We start from the raw sequence: 14,686 nt of genomic DNA, 5'->3' as shown, positions 1-14,686 counted from the left end.
GAAATGAAATGAAATGAAATGATGGGAAATAGCAACGTTCACAGCAGGAGCTCTACCAACCGAGCCACCACCAGGTCAGAAGGGCTGAGATGTGTTAGCATATTTCATCAAGGTACTCATAGTGCACTGCTGAACATGATGCACAGCACCTTCACACCACTAGAGGGACACCAAGACCACAAATGGAAAATGTGTCGTGACCCCTCCAGTGTTTGTTGAACATGTCAGTGGACACTAGGAATCATGGGTTGGCTCTCATTTCAAGAACCACTTCATATGTAGCAGGATTTTTAACTCGACCTTAAGGATAGATAAAGTAACAGTCCATCCTACACATTGGAAGTAACAACACAGACTAGTACTGTCATGATCAGGTGTCTCGTTGGGTTGTGTTCATTTTGATCCCTGGTTTCTCATTGTGTTTGTAGTTATTTTGGTATTTCAGTGTTTCCCCATTAGAGTTGTGGTACAAAGTAATTCGGCTCACTGAGACCATTAGGGAAATGGGACAAGCGAGCCCCTAACACTAACTCTGCATTAGGGTTAGGGATTAAGGTTAGGGTTACAGCTAGGGTTAGGAAGGTCACAGAGTTGGGGTTCAGTTTATTACATTTGGCTCACTGAGACCATTACGGAAATGTCTCACTTGAGGCTCTAAGCCTCACGATGGCCGAGCACCTAACCCTAGTTTCTTCACACCATTTCGAAGGAAAACTCGTTGCCTTTCTGATGGTGTGACTCTTGAAACCGAGAACCAAAGCGTTTTGCCTGTAGATCCAGCTCTTCAGGGAGGGTGCCGGTCTATTCCTCATTAAGAGCCCATATAAACTGTGAAGCGACTTTTATTTTATTCTTCACCCTGCATCAGCTCTGATTCTCATATCATTGGTAGTTCTGTGGTGGACTGTGGCTCCCCCTGCTGGCCTGCTGGGGTGACTCCTCTAGTTTGAAAACATTGGTACTAAATTATTTGCCTCAAACATTTGAGCTTAAACTCAATACAGAGCTGAAATCCCCTCCTTCCAGATGAACAACAATTCAGAACAAATCTATGCTGCTATCAATGCTGAGAGACAAAATATTTGTTGGTGTTGTGTTTATTGCTCTTATTGTGTATTATTAGTTTGTATTAAAGCCACTGGGTGACATCAGCCCTGCTGTTGTCTGTGGTCATTGTCACCTTTTCTGTTGTCGTATGTGGGGGTCTTTCACACGGTGTAAAATTAAATGTGTGAAAAATGTGCAAGATGATTGATACCTGTGGTCTCTGATATCATGGTTACTTTGTATATGCAGACTGTGTACAGGAAGTGTTCGTGCTCTGTGGTTTATATGGATATATGACTATTCTGGACGTCAAAGTGCTCTGAGCCACAGCTGCAGTGTGAGAAAGGATGCAGACGGTCAAAGTGTTAGCATGATGTGTGAATAAGGAAGAATGATTTCTCAGAAGCAGTCAGAGTCAAAGCTGGATGTGAGGATGGGGGGCTCTCTGCTTCGTGTGTTTGGATTATTTTGTAAGTAAATCCATTATCAATTTATCAGATTAAGAATGATGTTTGCAGAGAAGAATGTTTGACAATGTAATGCTTGAATGTTACAGTGCAGTAAGCACAGACCTCAGCCTTAGACTGTTTGGATAATCAAGATAGAATATGTATATGTATGTTTAAATGTACTTAATGGAACACAGTGGACAGTAGATTAAGATGAATGTATGGATCAAACACATGAGACAAGTTTACTTGTAGAGCTCTGATGGTGATGTCATAGTCTGATCCAGTAATGATTTATTTATTTGTATTTTGAGCTTCTGTCGTTTGGATCATATCTGATGAAGTGTCTTCATTTCAGTGCTGAATACAATCGTCCGCTGTGGACCCGCTCAAGGTGAATGTACAACTTCTTTTAACGTTTAACCTCTTTTAACGTTTGGGTGTGTCCTGAACACATTCTGCTCAGAGATGCTGTTTTCAGACATTTCATTGTTGTGTTGTATCTTAGCACAAGTAAAGAACAGATATGATAACAGCACAATATCTGTTCAGATTCACATTATTTATAAGTGATGAAACACAAATCACATTTCCTGAAGTGTTGACTTGATATGTTTGTTTTGACTAGTTCCTAATAAGCCCTCTGTGATCCTGGAACACAGCTGGACTGAGATATTCTCTGGTGAGACGATCACCCTCAGATGTGACATTCAGGGAGCTGAAGGAACTGTGTGGACGTATGGATGGAGAGGAGACAAGTTAGACCCTTACTCAACATACAGTCAATACAGGACTATCAAAGTTACTGAGTCTGACAGTGGAGAATACAGATGTTGGGGTAGAAGCAACAAGTTAACATCAGAGTGGAGTGAAGCCCTCAGATTGACTGTATCAGGTAAGCTGATCATCTTTAATCCATGTAGTGGCGATTTTACCAGCCTTCAGCCACTCGGTTGGGAGCAGGGGATGTTGTTTTCCTACGCGCTGTTGTTTCAGAAATGAATCGTTTGATGCATTATAATCTTTGGGTGAGGTTCCCGTTTTTTGTTAACAAAAGTATTTAAGGTAATGATTACAAAACAAAGAAAAACGTGTCAGCGGTAAAAACCGTACGACCTCCCAGCTCTCATACCTGTCTGATCTGCTCACCTGAATCACCTGTGTTAATTTAAGCCTTACCCACCAACCCTAACCTGCCATCTAGCGACAAACAAAGGCAATTACACGTTGACTTCATTCCTACAATCCATATAAAAGTGCTGAATTAGGTCAAATCTAACTAACAATTCAAGTGTTACTAACACTAAGTATTGTGCTGCATGTCTTCCTGTTTTAACAACAGTGTCTGAAAAGAATGAAGTGCAAAGATGTTTCTGCAGTAATTCATACTCTAACCATTTACTATTTTTGACTGTTTTTTACTGACTGTTTCATTTTTTTCTTCCTCACAGCAGATAAACCTCGGGCCTCACTGAGAGCAGACAAGACAGTCATACCAGCAGGGGGCAGCATAACACTGACCTGCTCTGTGGACGTCTCTTCAGGGTGGAAGTACTACTGGTACAGACGTACCTCAGTGTATTCTGAAGCTCAGATAATAAAAAGTGAAACATCAAGTAAGACTGTCAGTGTTTCAGAAGGAGGCATCTATCACTGCAGAGGAGGAAGAGGAGGAAGAGGAGGAGACCACGTTTACTACACAGAGTACAGTGATGCTGTCACAGTGGAGAAAAGAGGTGAATGAAGGGTCTTTGTTCTGAAATAAAATCACTTCCATTCATAATGAACATCACTGTAACTCCTGATAATGATGTGTTTTTATCTGTTGGTTAAATTCTTGTTTTTATCCACATTGTGTGTTTGTTGGAAACAGTTTCCCATAAAGCTGTGATCACACAGCAGCCCAGCTGGACTCAGATATTCAGAGGAGAGGAGATAACTCTGAGATGTCAGATCCAGAATGGAGGAGACACTGAGTGGGAGTTTGAATGGAGAACAGGCAGATCACAGCAAATTATAAGACGCGGTAAACTCTGGGTTATCACTGCATCTGATTCCAGTCATGGACAGTACTGGTGCAGAGGTAAACAGAGAGTGGACAAGTTCTCCTCAACGGAGTGGAGTGATCCCATCACACTGACTGTATCAGGTCAGTTTTTGTTTTATTGTTTTTGTGTACAACTAAATACATTCTGAGAGTGAATCTCAATTAAATGTTAAACCTATGGGTACTCGAAAAACTAATTGCTCAATTTCTGTCTTGGAACTTCCTTGGTGGAGTTAATAATAATTTAACATTAATGCTTTTATTCACTGTGTTCTAAACTGAACTGCAGCTAAACCAACAGCTTACCTGACTGCAGACAAGTCAGCTGTTCCAGCAGGGGGCAGTGTGACTCTGACCTGCTCAGTGAAACAGTCCTCTGGATGGAAATACTTCTGGTACAGAGATCAGAAGTCCTCTGAACCTCTGACCACACAGGAGGCTGTTTCACTTTCAGACCAACACATCAGAGTCTCAAAGGAAGGAGAGTACTGGTGCAGAGGAGGAAGAGGAGGAAGAGGAGGAGACCCACTTTACTACACAGAGTACAGCCAATCAGTGAAGGTCAACAAACCTGGTGAGTTGTATGTAACACACAATGTCTGCTGTGATCTTGTATCAGGATGAATAAAATATGAACAGATATGAACTTGTTGTGTTGTTTCAAAGCTTCAATCAGACCTGTTGTGACTCTGCAACCTAACTGGACTCAGATATATGAAACTCTAAATCTGCAATCTGACAGTCTGCTTTAACATCATCTCTTTCCAACAGTTAAACCCCGACCTGTCCTCACTGTGTCTCCATCATGGCTGAGTCCTGGAGCCTCAGTAACTCTGAGCTGTGAGGTTGAACATCCACCTGCAGGATGGAGGTTCTACTGGTATAAAGCTGTTCCTGGTCTGTCAAAGAACTCTTGGTCTTACAGCTATGAGCTGCTGCCTGGTAGCACTGATGGGACTGCACAGGATTCCTACATCATTCATGGACAAGACACACACAGCAGCATATGTGTGCAGAGCTGGAAGAGGAGACCCAGAGTATCACTCTGATTACAGTGACCCAAAGTTTGTCTGGTCTGCAGGTCAGTTTGATTCTGTCCTCTCAGTAAGAAGAATTTATTCTGTCACTGTGATTCCTCTGTTTATTGAGAGAATCAGAATGAGCTGGTTGTGTGTCATTTTTTCATCGTGTCATTTTTGTGTTCTTACTTTGTTCCTTTGACTTGTTTTGTTTTTCAGGTTTTCATCCAGCAGCGTCTCTCACAGTGAATCCTGACAGAGTCCAACACTTCACCTCTGAGTCTGTCTCACTGACCTGTGAGGGAAACTCTGCTGAGTGGAGAGTGAAGTTGTTTACTTATAACTGACTGTAGTTCTGTGGGGACAATGAAAGGATCCACATGTAATATTCATTTTAAATGGTCCGGTAATGGTGTGTACTGGTGTGAGTCGGGATCAGCATTCAGCAATGCAGTTAACATCACTGGACAGAGTCAGTGTAAGCTTTTCCAACATCACAGTTTGCTTTTTAGGAATTAGAAAATGAGGATTATTTAACAATCGTTTATGAATCATCCAAAGTTTCTTACCATTACCGTTGACTGTTTTACAGACAAAGAGGTTGTCATGGTGAGCCCTGCCCATCCTGTGACTGAAGGAACGTCTGTGTCTCTCGGCTGCAGGCTGAGGACAGAAAAAGTTGTTTCTAATGTGTTTTTCTATAAAAATGACAAACTCATCCAAAGTGACACCAGAGGAGAGCTGAACATCTCTGCAGTGTCAAAGGCAGATGAAGGCTTCTACAGGTGTCAGTGTTCAGGACATGAATCACCACAGAGTTGGATGGCAGTTAAATGTGAGTCATTTCTTTACTTTTGTCAGTAGTAGTTGTTGTGATGTGATGGTGGTGGACAGTGATGCTAGACTGATCATTTCTTTACAGCTGTAACCAGGCCTGAAAGCTCCTTATTTCTTACTCTGTTGATCGTCGGGCTGGTTTGTGGAATTTTACTGCTGATTCTGCTGCTGCTGCTTCTGTGTCGTTACAAACACTCAAAGGGTCAGACCATTTCTTTGTCATACATACTATGTCCATTACACCACAATCAGTTCAACAATACAGATGTTTTCTCACTACCCTTACATATGTTTGGAATTAATAAATAAACTGTCTTTCTCACAGATTCATGCTTTGTCAGGTTGGTACAACATCCCGGTCTCTCATTGTCAACATACCAGGATTCAGTTCTCTCTTATCTGTTGAGTATTTACAAAATGTCTTTGGGGCCCAGCAGATCTCAGAGCACTACGGCAGAGCACACGATCAACCAGGATGAAGCTCAGTGCAGTCCACACACTTCTTCACCTCAGGGTCAGTCTGAACATTTTTACTGGCACGTGAGAGGTAATTGATAAGTTCAAGGCCTGCAGGACAAGTTGGTCTTGGTCTTTGTACAGTCCTCCGTTAGCTCTTTCTCAGGTTCACGAGGACACTGTGACATCACAAATGAAGATTGATCCTTCTCCAGCTCGTCCTCATCAGGAAAACATAACATGAGACATTTCAGTCATGAACATGGAACACACTGCATCTCTGTGTGTTCATGGGGGCAGGAACTTGTCCTGATGGGAGCTGAAACTGGAGACCATGTGACAGGATGTGTAAAATGTGTTTGTGTGTTTCAAGTTGATCTTTACCTAACTCTTTATCCGTATTTGATGCCTAACCTTAACCAGTAGTTTGTATAAAATCAAATCAAAACTTAACACTGTGTGAAAACAAGTCAAACATCCACCGGGACTTTACTGGCACCATCCCCAGCTTACACCCTTACTCTATACTTGGACTTTTGCAGCTGTGTCAGTCCCATGTTCAGATGACCATGGGCAAGATGTCCATATGTTGTATGTGCATGTGTCGTATCTGTGGTGCTTTTTTTTCACAAGGACTTGATGTCCATACAGCATGGGCAAGACTACTGGTTTCAATGTGGAACTTATCAATCACCAGTTGTGTTAAATGTAACACTTCCATGTTAGCTGTTTGTAATTCACATGATGTGATAATAATGACTAACCTCATCTCGATTCTCACTCTGTAGGTGATGTGTCCGTCTATGAAACAATCAAAGAGCCTGAAAACACAGAACATGGTACAGTATACAGCGAGATGTTTTGAGTCCAGACAAGTTACAGTTACAAATACTACAGTGATATGTTTAAGGTCACAGTAACATGTTGACATTCTAAAGTGTAACTATATGTTTCAGGTGAATCCAGTGACGTCACATATTCTTTGATTGAACTTAAATGTGCGACTAAGAAAGGTGAGCACCACATACAGCAGCTGGAAAAGCTAACAGCACGTAGGTGCTTTTATATGCCAGTAATACCTGAAGAAAGCTCATTCATCTGGGTCTTTTAACAGGGAAGAAGCAGAAACCAGTGGAGAGCCGTGTTTACTCAGACGTGAAGATAAGATCATCTGCAGGTACACGGCGTTACAACAATAAAGTATATTTGTGTTTTTATTCTCCCTGCTGTGAAGTCACTTTTCAATACTGCCACATGTTTATATTCACAGGACAACCAGCCCCTGCTGCTGCAGGTGATGGAGCTGTTTATGCTGAAGTCAAACGAAGGACAGGTCTTTGTGCAGCAACAACACAACATGCATGTTTAGATTTGTCAGTGTAACAATTCACTTGTACAGATTGTTGACCCTGCATCTCTGTCTTCATTTCTTTTCCAGATCAATGAAGAGTTCAGGATCAATGAAACCAGCAGGATGGATGACAAAAATGCTCCTAATTTAATATAACATCATGAACAAAATACAGATTTTAACACACATTTATTCTCCTGTTTATAATGTGAATATTCCCATTGTAAGTTGATACACTTTACAAAATGACTCCACTGGTTCCAAAAAGAGGTCAGAGAGAGTATGACTTATGATTTTAATACTTTTTATTAAATTAATTCACTACACTCAAATGATGCTGTTGTACTTGTTTTGTTGCTTTAAGACAGTTAAGTAACATCACACCTGCTATTGTGGGGGTGGTGGTGGTGGTGGGGGCATGCAAGAAATAGTTAATGACTAATGCCTGTGTTCTCAGATGTCTATTCATTTTAACTTGTAGGAGGTTTACAGGAAGTGTCTGTGTCCTGTGGTCAATCCTTTTGCAGTTGTGTGACTTTTGTTCAACAGAACCTTCCTCACCCTTCATTGTGTGTCTATAATTTGGTTTGGATACATATAGGACACACATTTGGGCCCTGTTAAAACTACCACACACAACAAACAGACCCTGTGTTGGTCACAACATCTCTTGCCAATGTAAATAATTGTTTTAGTGTGGGTCCAGTTCAGGTTAGTACACAAACATTAATCATTGTTTAAATACAGCATGAATCAGACGGGCTTTGCGACACTGCACAGCAAACATCCTGATTAAACAACATGATTATCTGCTGTTCCATCTCTGAGGTGTCCTGCTGCTTATCTGGGTTCAAGGAGTTGCAAAGTGACCATCCTGTCAGGCTTCGAGCTGAAGATGGACAGAGCTCCTGCAGGGTGCCAATGAAGATGTGCCATGCAGCCAAACCTTCATGTTCCAAAGCTGATCTGGCTCCAAGCTTCAGTGGTATCAGACACAGCAAAGAGGTCAGGGCATTCTTCTTCAGGGCTTTCTGTTGAATCCAGCAGTCTTCTCAGGTCAAACTGGATGCACACTCTCCGTGGGAGGTGGCCATTTTCCAACAACAGGAGGCAGACCTAGCTACCTGGATTATAGCCAGAAATAACTGTAAATAAGTCAAGAACGTCCTGTGATGAAACTGAGAGGTGACATGCAGTCAGCTCTGATTGGCTGTTCCACCTCTGACCATAAAGGGAACACGGATGTGAGTTTTTAGTTCCTTGTAACAAGTATATAAGACATGCTCATCACTGCTCTGACTCTACAGACTGACTGTGAGGAGGAAGAGGAGCAGATCATTCTTCATCAGGTCTGTTACAAACTTCTCTGTTGAATGAACTGTCAGTCACTGCAGGCCGTCTGTTTCCTGCAGAGACATTAATATGAGACATACTTTGATTTTTCTAGGAGACGTCTGAACATTGAAACATCACCATGAAACTGCTGACTGTGTCTGTACTCCTGTGTGCAGTGATGGCTCTGACCACTGCTGCTAGTGAGTATGACACTGTCATCATCTCTGTCTGTGTGCAGCCTTCAGATGTTTCATCTGCTCTGTTAAACTGTCCTTAAAGATGCAACTGCCCTGAATGAGACAGAGACACTCAGTTCAGCAGGTTAGTACACAAGTTTCCATGATTTTCCCCATGTTTCCACACTCTGGTGATAGTCTTCATCCTCACTGTGTTTTTTTTGTCTTTGGAAGACCCTCATGGTGTCAATAAATTTGCAAGTTGTACCACTGGATGGACTGAGTTCAATGGCAAATGTTACATCTATGAGCCCAAATCCATGACCTATGCTGAGGCTCAGGTACTAAGAGGGGTTTGGACTCACTTTGATCACTGTCACTCTGCTTTGGTGCACTTAAACATGAAGGTCTGTTGATCTCCACTGCAGAAAAACTGTCAGTCCAAGGGTGCTAACCTGGCATCTGTGCACAGTGATGCTGAGTATAAGCACCTTCAGAACGTGGTATATCAGGCCACTTACACAAATGGACATGCTTGGATTGGAGGCTCTGACAGTCTGCAGGTACACAACTGACCAGTTACCAGTTTGGTCTGCTGACATAGTCCTGTTATATATAATGTGTGTCTATTTTCAAGGAGGGGCTCTGGTACTGGAGCGATGGAACAACTTTTGAATATAAGAAGTGGTGCCCTGGAGAGCCTGATAATGGCGGGGGCAACCAGGACTGTGCATATATGAACTATGGAAGTATGTCATTAAAATGTCCTCTGAAAGCCTGAAACATCCATCACTTCATGAATGACTGTATATCTATATATAAAGACTACCTGACATGTTTTTGGTACCTACAGGTAATGGGTGTTTTGATTGGGATGATGGTGGCTGTGCAACTGAGATGCCATCAATCTGTGTCAAGACAATCTGATGACCCCTGAGCTGTGAGCTGTGTGTCCGTCTCATCTATAAACTGAAGAATCTGAGTCTCACTTCATGTCTTCTTTTCTCATCTCTGGCTGTAACGCTGCTTAAAGAATGAAGTGACAAGTAAACAGGAGCTGGGCTGTCTCTTTAATTAGAGCAGGTTGAATGTGTTGTGCAAAGGATGCTTTTAGCAGAACTCTGTTTCATAGAGTGAACTCTTCTTTCTCATCTTCTGCATCATTAAAGTCTGAAGCATTGAATGAAGCTGCTCTGTGAGTCGTCTGTGCTTCATCTTACTCTGTCAGGGGCCCCAAGCTGTTTCATTTCACTCAATGGCTCCACCATGTGGACAAAGTCATGATGTGGATTACTGCTGAAAGTGCAGCACTGATCTTTTCCTCTTTTTTTCTTTCTAAGTAAAACACTTCTAACTTTTCAGCCTTTACAGCAAATATTCAGAAAAAGACAAAACACTAAAAACTGTCCACATGTATCATCTTCAAACAGCTGAGTGTGTCGTGGCTGTCCTTTGTCTCCTGTTGTCATATCTTGTGTGCAGACATAAAAATACAGCAGAATGTAACAGCTCTATGCAGAAACATGTATCTCTTTATCTGCCACTAAATGAGGAACTAAGTCAGGAGTAGATGGTGGTGTCGTGGTAACAGTGGTAGAGTTGTTGCTTTTTATCACTTTACCTTTGGCAGAAATGTTTGTGTTCCTGTGGAGGTCAAAGGTCACTTGATCCTTGGCAGTAAAAGCCTGCTGGGTAGCACACATGCTGCCTGATCATGTCAGTGCTGTGTTGTGTCAACAAGTGACAGGAAGAGAATCTATAATAATAATATTAATAAGAGCAGCAATATTTAGAGTGTGGATGTGAGTGCAGACAGAAGACTGTCCGCTGTGGCTGGGAGCAGGCTGTTCGGATGAATTCAGCTGTTATTTTTCTATATTAAAATGTGACTGTTGTCAGATGATAAAAACACCTCAGCTTACTCACTTTTGCTGTTGGTCTCTGTGTTCCATTGAAGTCCAAGTTGAAATGAAATGAAATGATGGGAAATCGCAACGTTCACAGCAGGAGCTCTACCAACCGAGCCACCACCAGGTCAGAAGGGCTGAGATGTGTTAGCATATTTCATCAAGGTACTCATAGCGCACTGCTGAACAGTGTTTAGTCATGTTACCATGGTAGACACTGCAGCTTGTTATCTATAGATTCTACTTAAATTAAATTAATTAAATGAAATTATGCCTTTTATTTATTGTACTGCAAAGTTTTATTGCTCTAAACTTAAGCTGTGGACAAAAATAATCAAATAACTCTGTAACTATGTTACAAGATGCTTCAATTCAACAGTCATGTTTTATGTATATGCATTAATTAAAATAAACCTTTGAGAGAAACATGTTCATATGTGTGCAGAGGACAGGAAATATAACCATGTGAAACTGCTGTGGTCAGAGCTGCTGTCTAAAGTTTGGTGAAAAGGAAGGAAGAGTCTATACTCAGAAGTAGACGTTTGTGAGACATTCTAATCACACCTTTTGAGGAAACGTCACTTCTGCCTTCAGCATTATAATGATGAATAGATAGAACACTTTGTTCAGTTGTGCTGGATGTGAGGATGGGGCACACTTTGCTCTGTGTGCTGGACTTATTCTGTAAGTACATTTCTGACTTGTTGTTTCTGAAGAGTGTTTCTGAGCAGACTGGTGTCTTTATGAACGTCGGCTGCTGATATGTCTCTGTTTTACACTGAAGTACTGCTGGATTTGGCTCCACACATCTACATTGTGTATATATAGTATTTTAATGTTGTGATTGATCACTTTCTTTTGGTTTGATGATGTCTGATGAGGTTTTAATCTTTATTTCAGTGTTCAGCACACTCCTCTTGTTTCATTCATTCGAAGTATTTATCTCCTGTTTATCAACTTCTCAGTGTTTTATATTATATTGTGTATTAGATTGATGGTCACTTTAATCAGCTTACAAGGGAAACTCTGCTGAGTGGAGAGTGAGGAAGTTCTCTGATGAAGGACGTCTGTCATCCTGTTCTAACTGGGGAACAATGACTGGATGCACATGTAACATCAACACATCACAGTCTGATACTGGTGTGTACTGGTGTGAGTCTGCATCAGGAGAGTTCAGCAACACAGTCAACATCACTGTACATGGTAGGTGATTTCTTACTATACACTAACCTCCACCTCACTGACTGATCTCTGACTGACGTCCTCTGACTGTCTCACAGATACAGACATTGTCCTGGAGAGTCCTGTCAATAGTGTGACTGAAGGAGACTCTGTTATTCTTGGCTGCAGACTGAGAGGACAAAACAAACTTTCCAATGTGTTTTTCTATCACAATGACAAACTTGTTCAAAGTGATACCAGAGGGGAGCTGAATATCTCTGCAGTGTCAGAGTCACATGAAGGTTTCTACAGGTGTGAACATTCAGGAAAGAAGTCACCTCAGAGCTGGATGTCAATGAAAGGTGAGTAAAGATGTTTGATGCTCCTTTTTTGGTATATTACGGTAATGTTGTTTTGATTATTGTCTGTATTAATGACACCAAGTCCAATATAAGTGTATTAATGTATGTTTATTATTTCTAATAGTTGTATCAAGACCTGAAAGCTCCTCATCCTCAGTGCCATTAATTGTTGGACTGCTGTGTGGAATCATATTATTCTTTGTCATTGTGCTCTTACTGTATCACTACAGACAGTCCAAAGGTCAGACCTTCTTCTTCTGATGCATCATTTATTTACTATAAACTTTAAATGTGACACAGAATTTACAAAACCATGTAACAACATGATCATTTTTGTTAATAAAAGGTTCTTCTGCAGAGCAGACAGTGAACCAGGAAGTAAACCAACATCAGATATACTCCTCTCTTCTCCACGGTCAGTGTTCCATCTGGTTCTGAATGTTTTTACAGATATTTATAAGATGTATTGATGCTGCTGCAGCTTTAATACTGTTCAATAACAACATTTAATAAAAGCATGAAGACGTTTAAATGAGTGCGACAGATGTGAGGTGACTCATTTAATGTTTCACTGTCCTGTAGGCGACCTTTGTGTCTATGAGACGATCAGAGGAGCTGAAGGCTCTGGAAATGGTACAGTACACACTTTGATTGACATGGAGCAGGTTAAAGGTATAATAATTATAGAATCACTGTGAAACTCAGTACTCACATTAATGTTATTTCAGGTCAGCCTGAAGAAGATTACTATAATGCTTCATATCTGATTCAGCTCAAAGCTCTGGACAGCAGGAGTGAGTATATAAAAATATGAGACGTTACATTGATACTAAAATACAGAGAGAATCATTATTTTATATATGATTGATATCATGATAACAGGACAACATGTTGACCCAGAAGAGTCACTGTCTGACTACAGTAATGTGAATCCAAACACAGGTAATATTCTTCATATACAGTCAGAGCTCATGTTCCAAAGACAGTATTTTAAACTGAGACTGTTTGCTGTGATTTTATTTCAGGTCCATGAAGAGACGTTCATCATCAACAAACAAAGAGAAGCACAGATGGCAGCATGAAGTCAATGACTAGCTGTCTGTTTTAAGCTTGATAACAGAACATGTTTCAGTGCTGGCCTGCTTTAGATTGTTCCCATGTTATAAAGAAGAAGTTCTTTTATTGTTCATCTTCATGTTCTCCTGTTTTGAGAGCAGAAACTTCAGGTTATAGTGTTGTCATTTGTCATGTCTCAAGAGAGACTGTTTGTTGTGAGTTCGTTTCTTTGAGCTGCAGCTTTCTTTAAATGTGAAGAATCATGAGTTGAAAGATCTTCTGTGTGTGATGCTGTCTGACAAAGGTTTGGTTCTTATAAATATAATTTCTTCTTTACTTCTCATTGGATGTAATCCGTAGGATTTTCAATATTTGTACTTTGTATGTATTGTATGTATGTATTTACCCAGACCACCCGCTGAAGTCTGCCACCACATATAAACCATGTTTCCCCACCAAACAGTTAGAACTGATGAAGCTGCTTGGATGAGCAGCGAAACGTCTTCAAGAAAACTCTACAAGTCCAGACGCCTTGCTTCAACAAGATGAATGTGAATACCTGAGCTTCTCTGTCCGAGGTGCTGACTGTGGCGCCGGTAGCAGTGCTGGAGCTGTCCGAGGTGCTGACTGCTGCTACTCTGCTACTCGTGGGGAATGCTCAGCCTGTGTCAGATCTTTTTATGTAATTTCAGAGACATTACTTGCGCCTGTCTGCTGGGACATACAAATGCTTGGAGAAAGACAAAAATAACTTTTTTGACCATTTGCTTCCCTGCAGTTTTAATTTTGGCAGCAATTTCTGATTTAGTTTTTATTTTAGTCTTGTGACTAAAATGTCATTTGATTTTAGTCACATTTTAGTCAACAACATGTTTTAACTTTTAGTCTAGTTTTAGTCGACTAAATATCAAAGAATTTTAGTCGACTGAAATTCTATGATATATATTTTTTCATGAAATAATTAAGGTTTGAAGTGCAATAAAAACAGGCACAGCTTTAACTTTTGTTATTTGAAACAAACACCTCTTTATTTAATTGCTATTACCTTTTCACAAAAGAACCAATGAACAGTGAGCTGCTCTCCCTGAATACACTGTTCAGTCATGACTTTCTTCATGAATACTCCATAACTACAGCAAAGTACTTCAGTGACAACTTAGAAACAGTGCACATGCTGTAAAACCATCAGCAGGGTGTCTTAATTTATAGATTTTGTCACGTGTATCTTTGAACAGAAGTTAAGACGACTCATCTGCAAATGTCGCTTAAGGTTTGTTGTGTTTTACCGCTGATAGTCGCTCCGCACGGTTTGCAAACCGTCTTGTTTGTCTTGACATCAAACGTGTCCGTGTGTCTGTTCTTCTCCTGTGTTGTGTTACCATGCATGAGGACGCCTTCTTCCAGCATCGCGGGGTAACGTCCTTATGCAGAGAGATCACTTCTGATTGGCTCTCTGCCGCCGTCTCCTGATTTGTCCCTCCCT

At 41.0% G+C, this 14,686-nt stretch overlaps 3 protein-coding genes and 2 long non-coding RNA genes across 5 annotated transcripts in view; all 5 read left to right on the top strand.

Moving 5' to 3' along the window:
* The window catches only part of LOC114435444 (basement membrane-specific heparan sulfate proteoglycan core protein-like), a gene marked incomplete at its 5' end in the record, with an annotated part of 53,430 nt that overhangs the window by 17,742 nt on the left and 21,002 nt on the right, over nt 1-14,686 (top strand). Inside the window, one exon of the mRNA XM_028405117.1 lies at nt 3,833-4,117. Coding sequence (XP_028260918.1) covers nt 3,833-4,117 — 285 coding nt within the window. The remainder of the gene's footprint in view (nt 1-3,832; nt 4,118-14,686) is intronic.
* Nucleotides 4,585-11,712, top strand: LOC114436698 (uncharacterized). The gene is made up of 3 exons (XR_003670718.1): nt 4,585-4,624; nt 4,782-4,890; nt 11,670-11,712. It is a non-coding gene; the product is annotated as an uncharacterized LOC114436698 (long non-coding RNA).
* Nucleotides 4,913-7,467, top strand: LOC114436670 (sialoadhesin-like). Its single transcript, XM_028407095.1, has 10 exons — nt 4,913-5,040; nt 5,155-5,397; nt 5,485-5,601; nt 5,725-5,740; nt 5,837-5,913; nt 6,644-6,694; nt 6,812-6,868; nt 6,970-7,032; nt 7,126-7,188; nt 7,294-7,467. The coding sequence occupies exons 1-10, from the start codon at nt 4,929-4,931 to the stop codon at nt 7,299-7,301; spliced, it is 807 nt and encodes a 268-aa protein (XP_028262896.1). The 5' UTR covers nt 4,913-4,928; the 3' UTR covers nt 7,302-7,467.
* On the top strand, nt 8,485-9,773 carry LOC114436677 (ladderlectin-like). Its single transcript, XM_028407104.1, has 7 exons — nt 8,485-8,555; nt 8,654-8,741; nt 8,821-8,862; nt 8,952-9,058; nt 9,146-9,280; nt 9,355-9,466; nt 9,571-9,773. Exons 2-7 carry the CDS (start codon nt 8,681-8,683, stop codon nt 9,642-9,644), a joined length of 531 nt encoding a protein of 176 aa, XP_028262905.1. The 5' UTR covers nt 8,485-8,555; nt 8,654-8,680; the 3' UTR covers nt 9,645-9,773.
* On the top strand, nt 12,753-13,679 carry LOC114436686 (uncharacterized). Its single transcript, XR_003670707.1, has 4 exons — nt 12,753-12,780; nt 12,876-12,941; nt 13,030-13,089; nt 13,173-13,679. It is a non-coding gene; the product is annotated as an uncharacterized LOC114436686 (long non-coding RNA).

Source organism: Parambassis ranga, chromosome 5, assembly GCF_900634625.1.
Source record: "Parambassis ranga chromosome 5, fParRan2.1, whole genome shotgun sequence".
Classification (NCBI taxonomy): Eukaryota; Metazoa; Chordata; class Actinopteri; family Ambassidae; genus Parambassis; species Parambassis ranga.
This window is presented reverse-complemented; position numbering and strand designations above follow the sequence as displayed.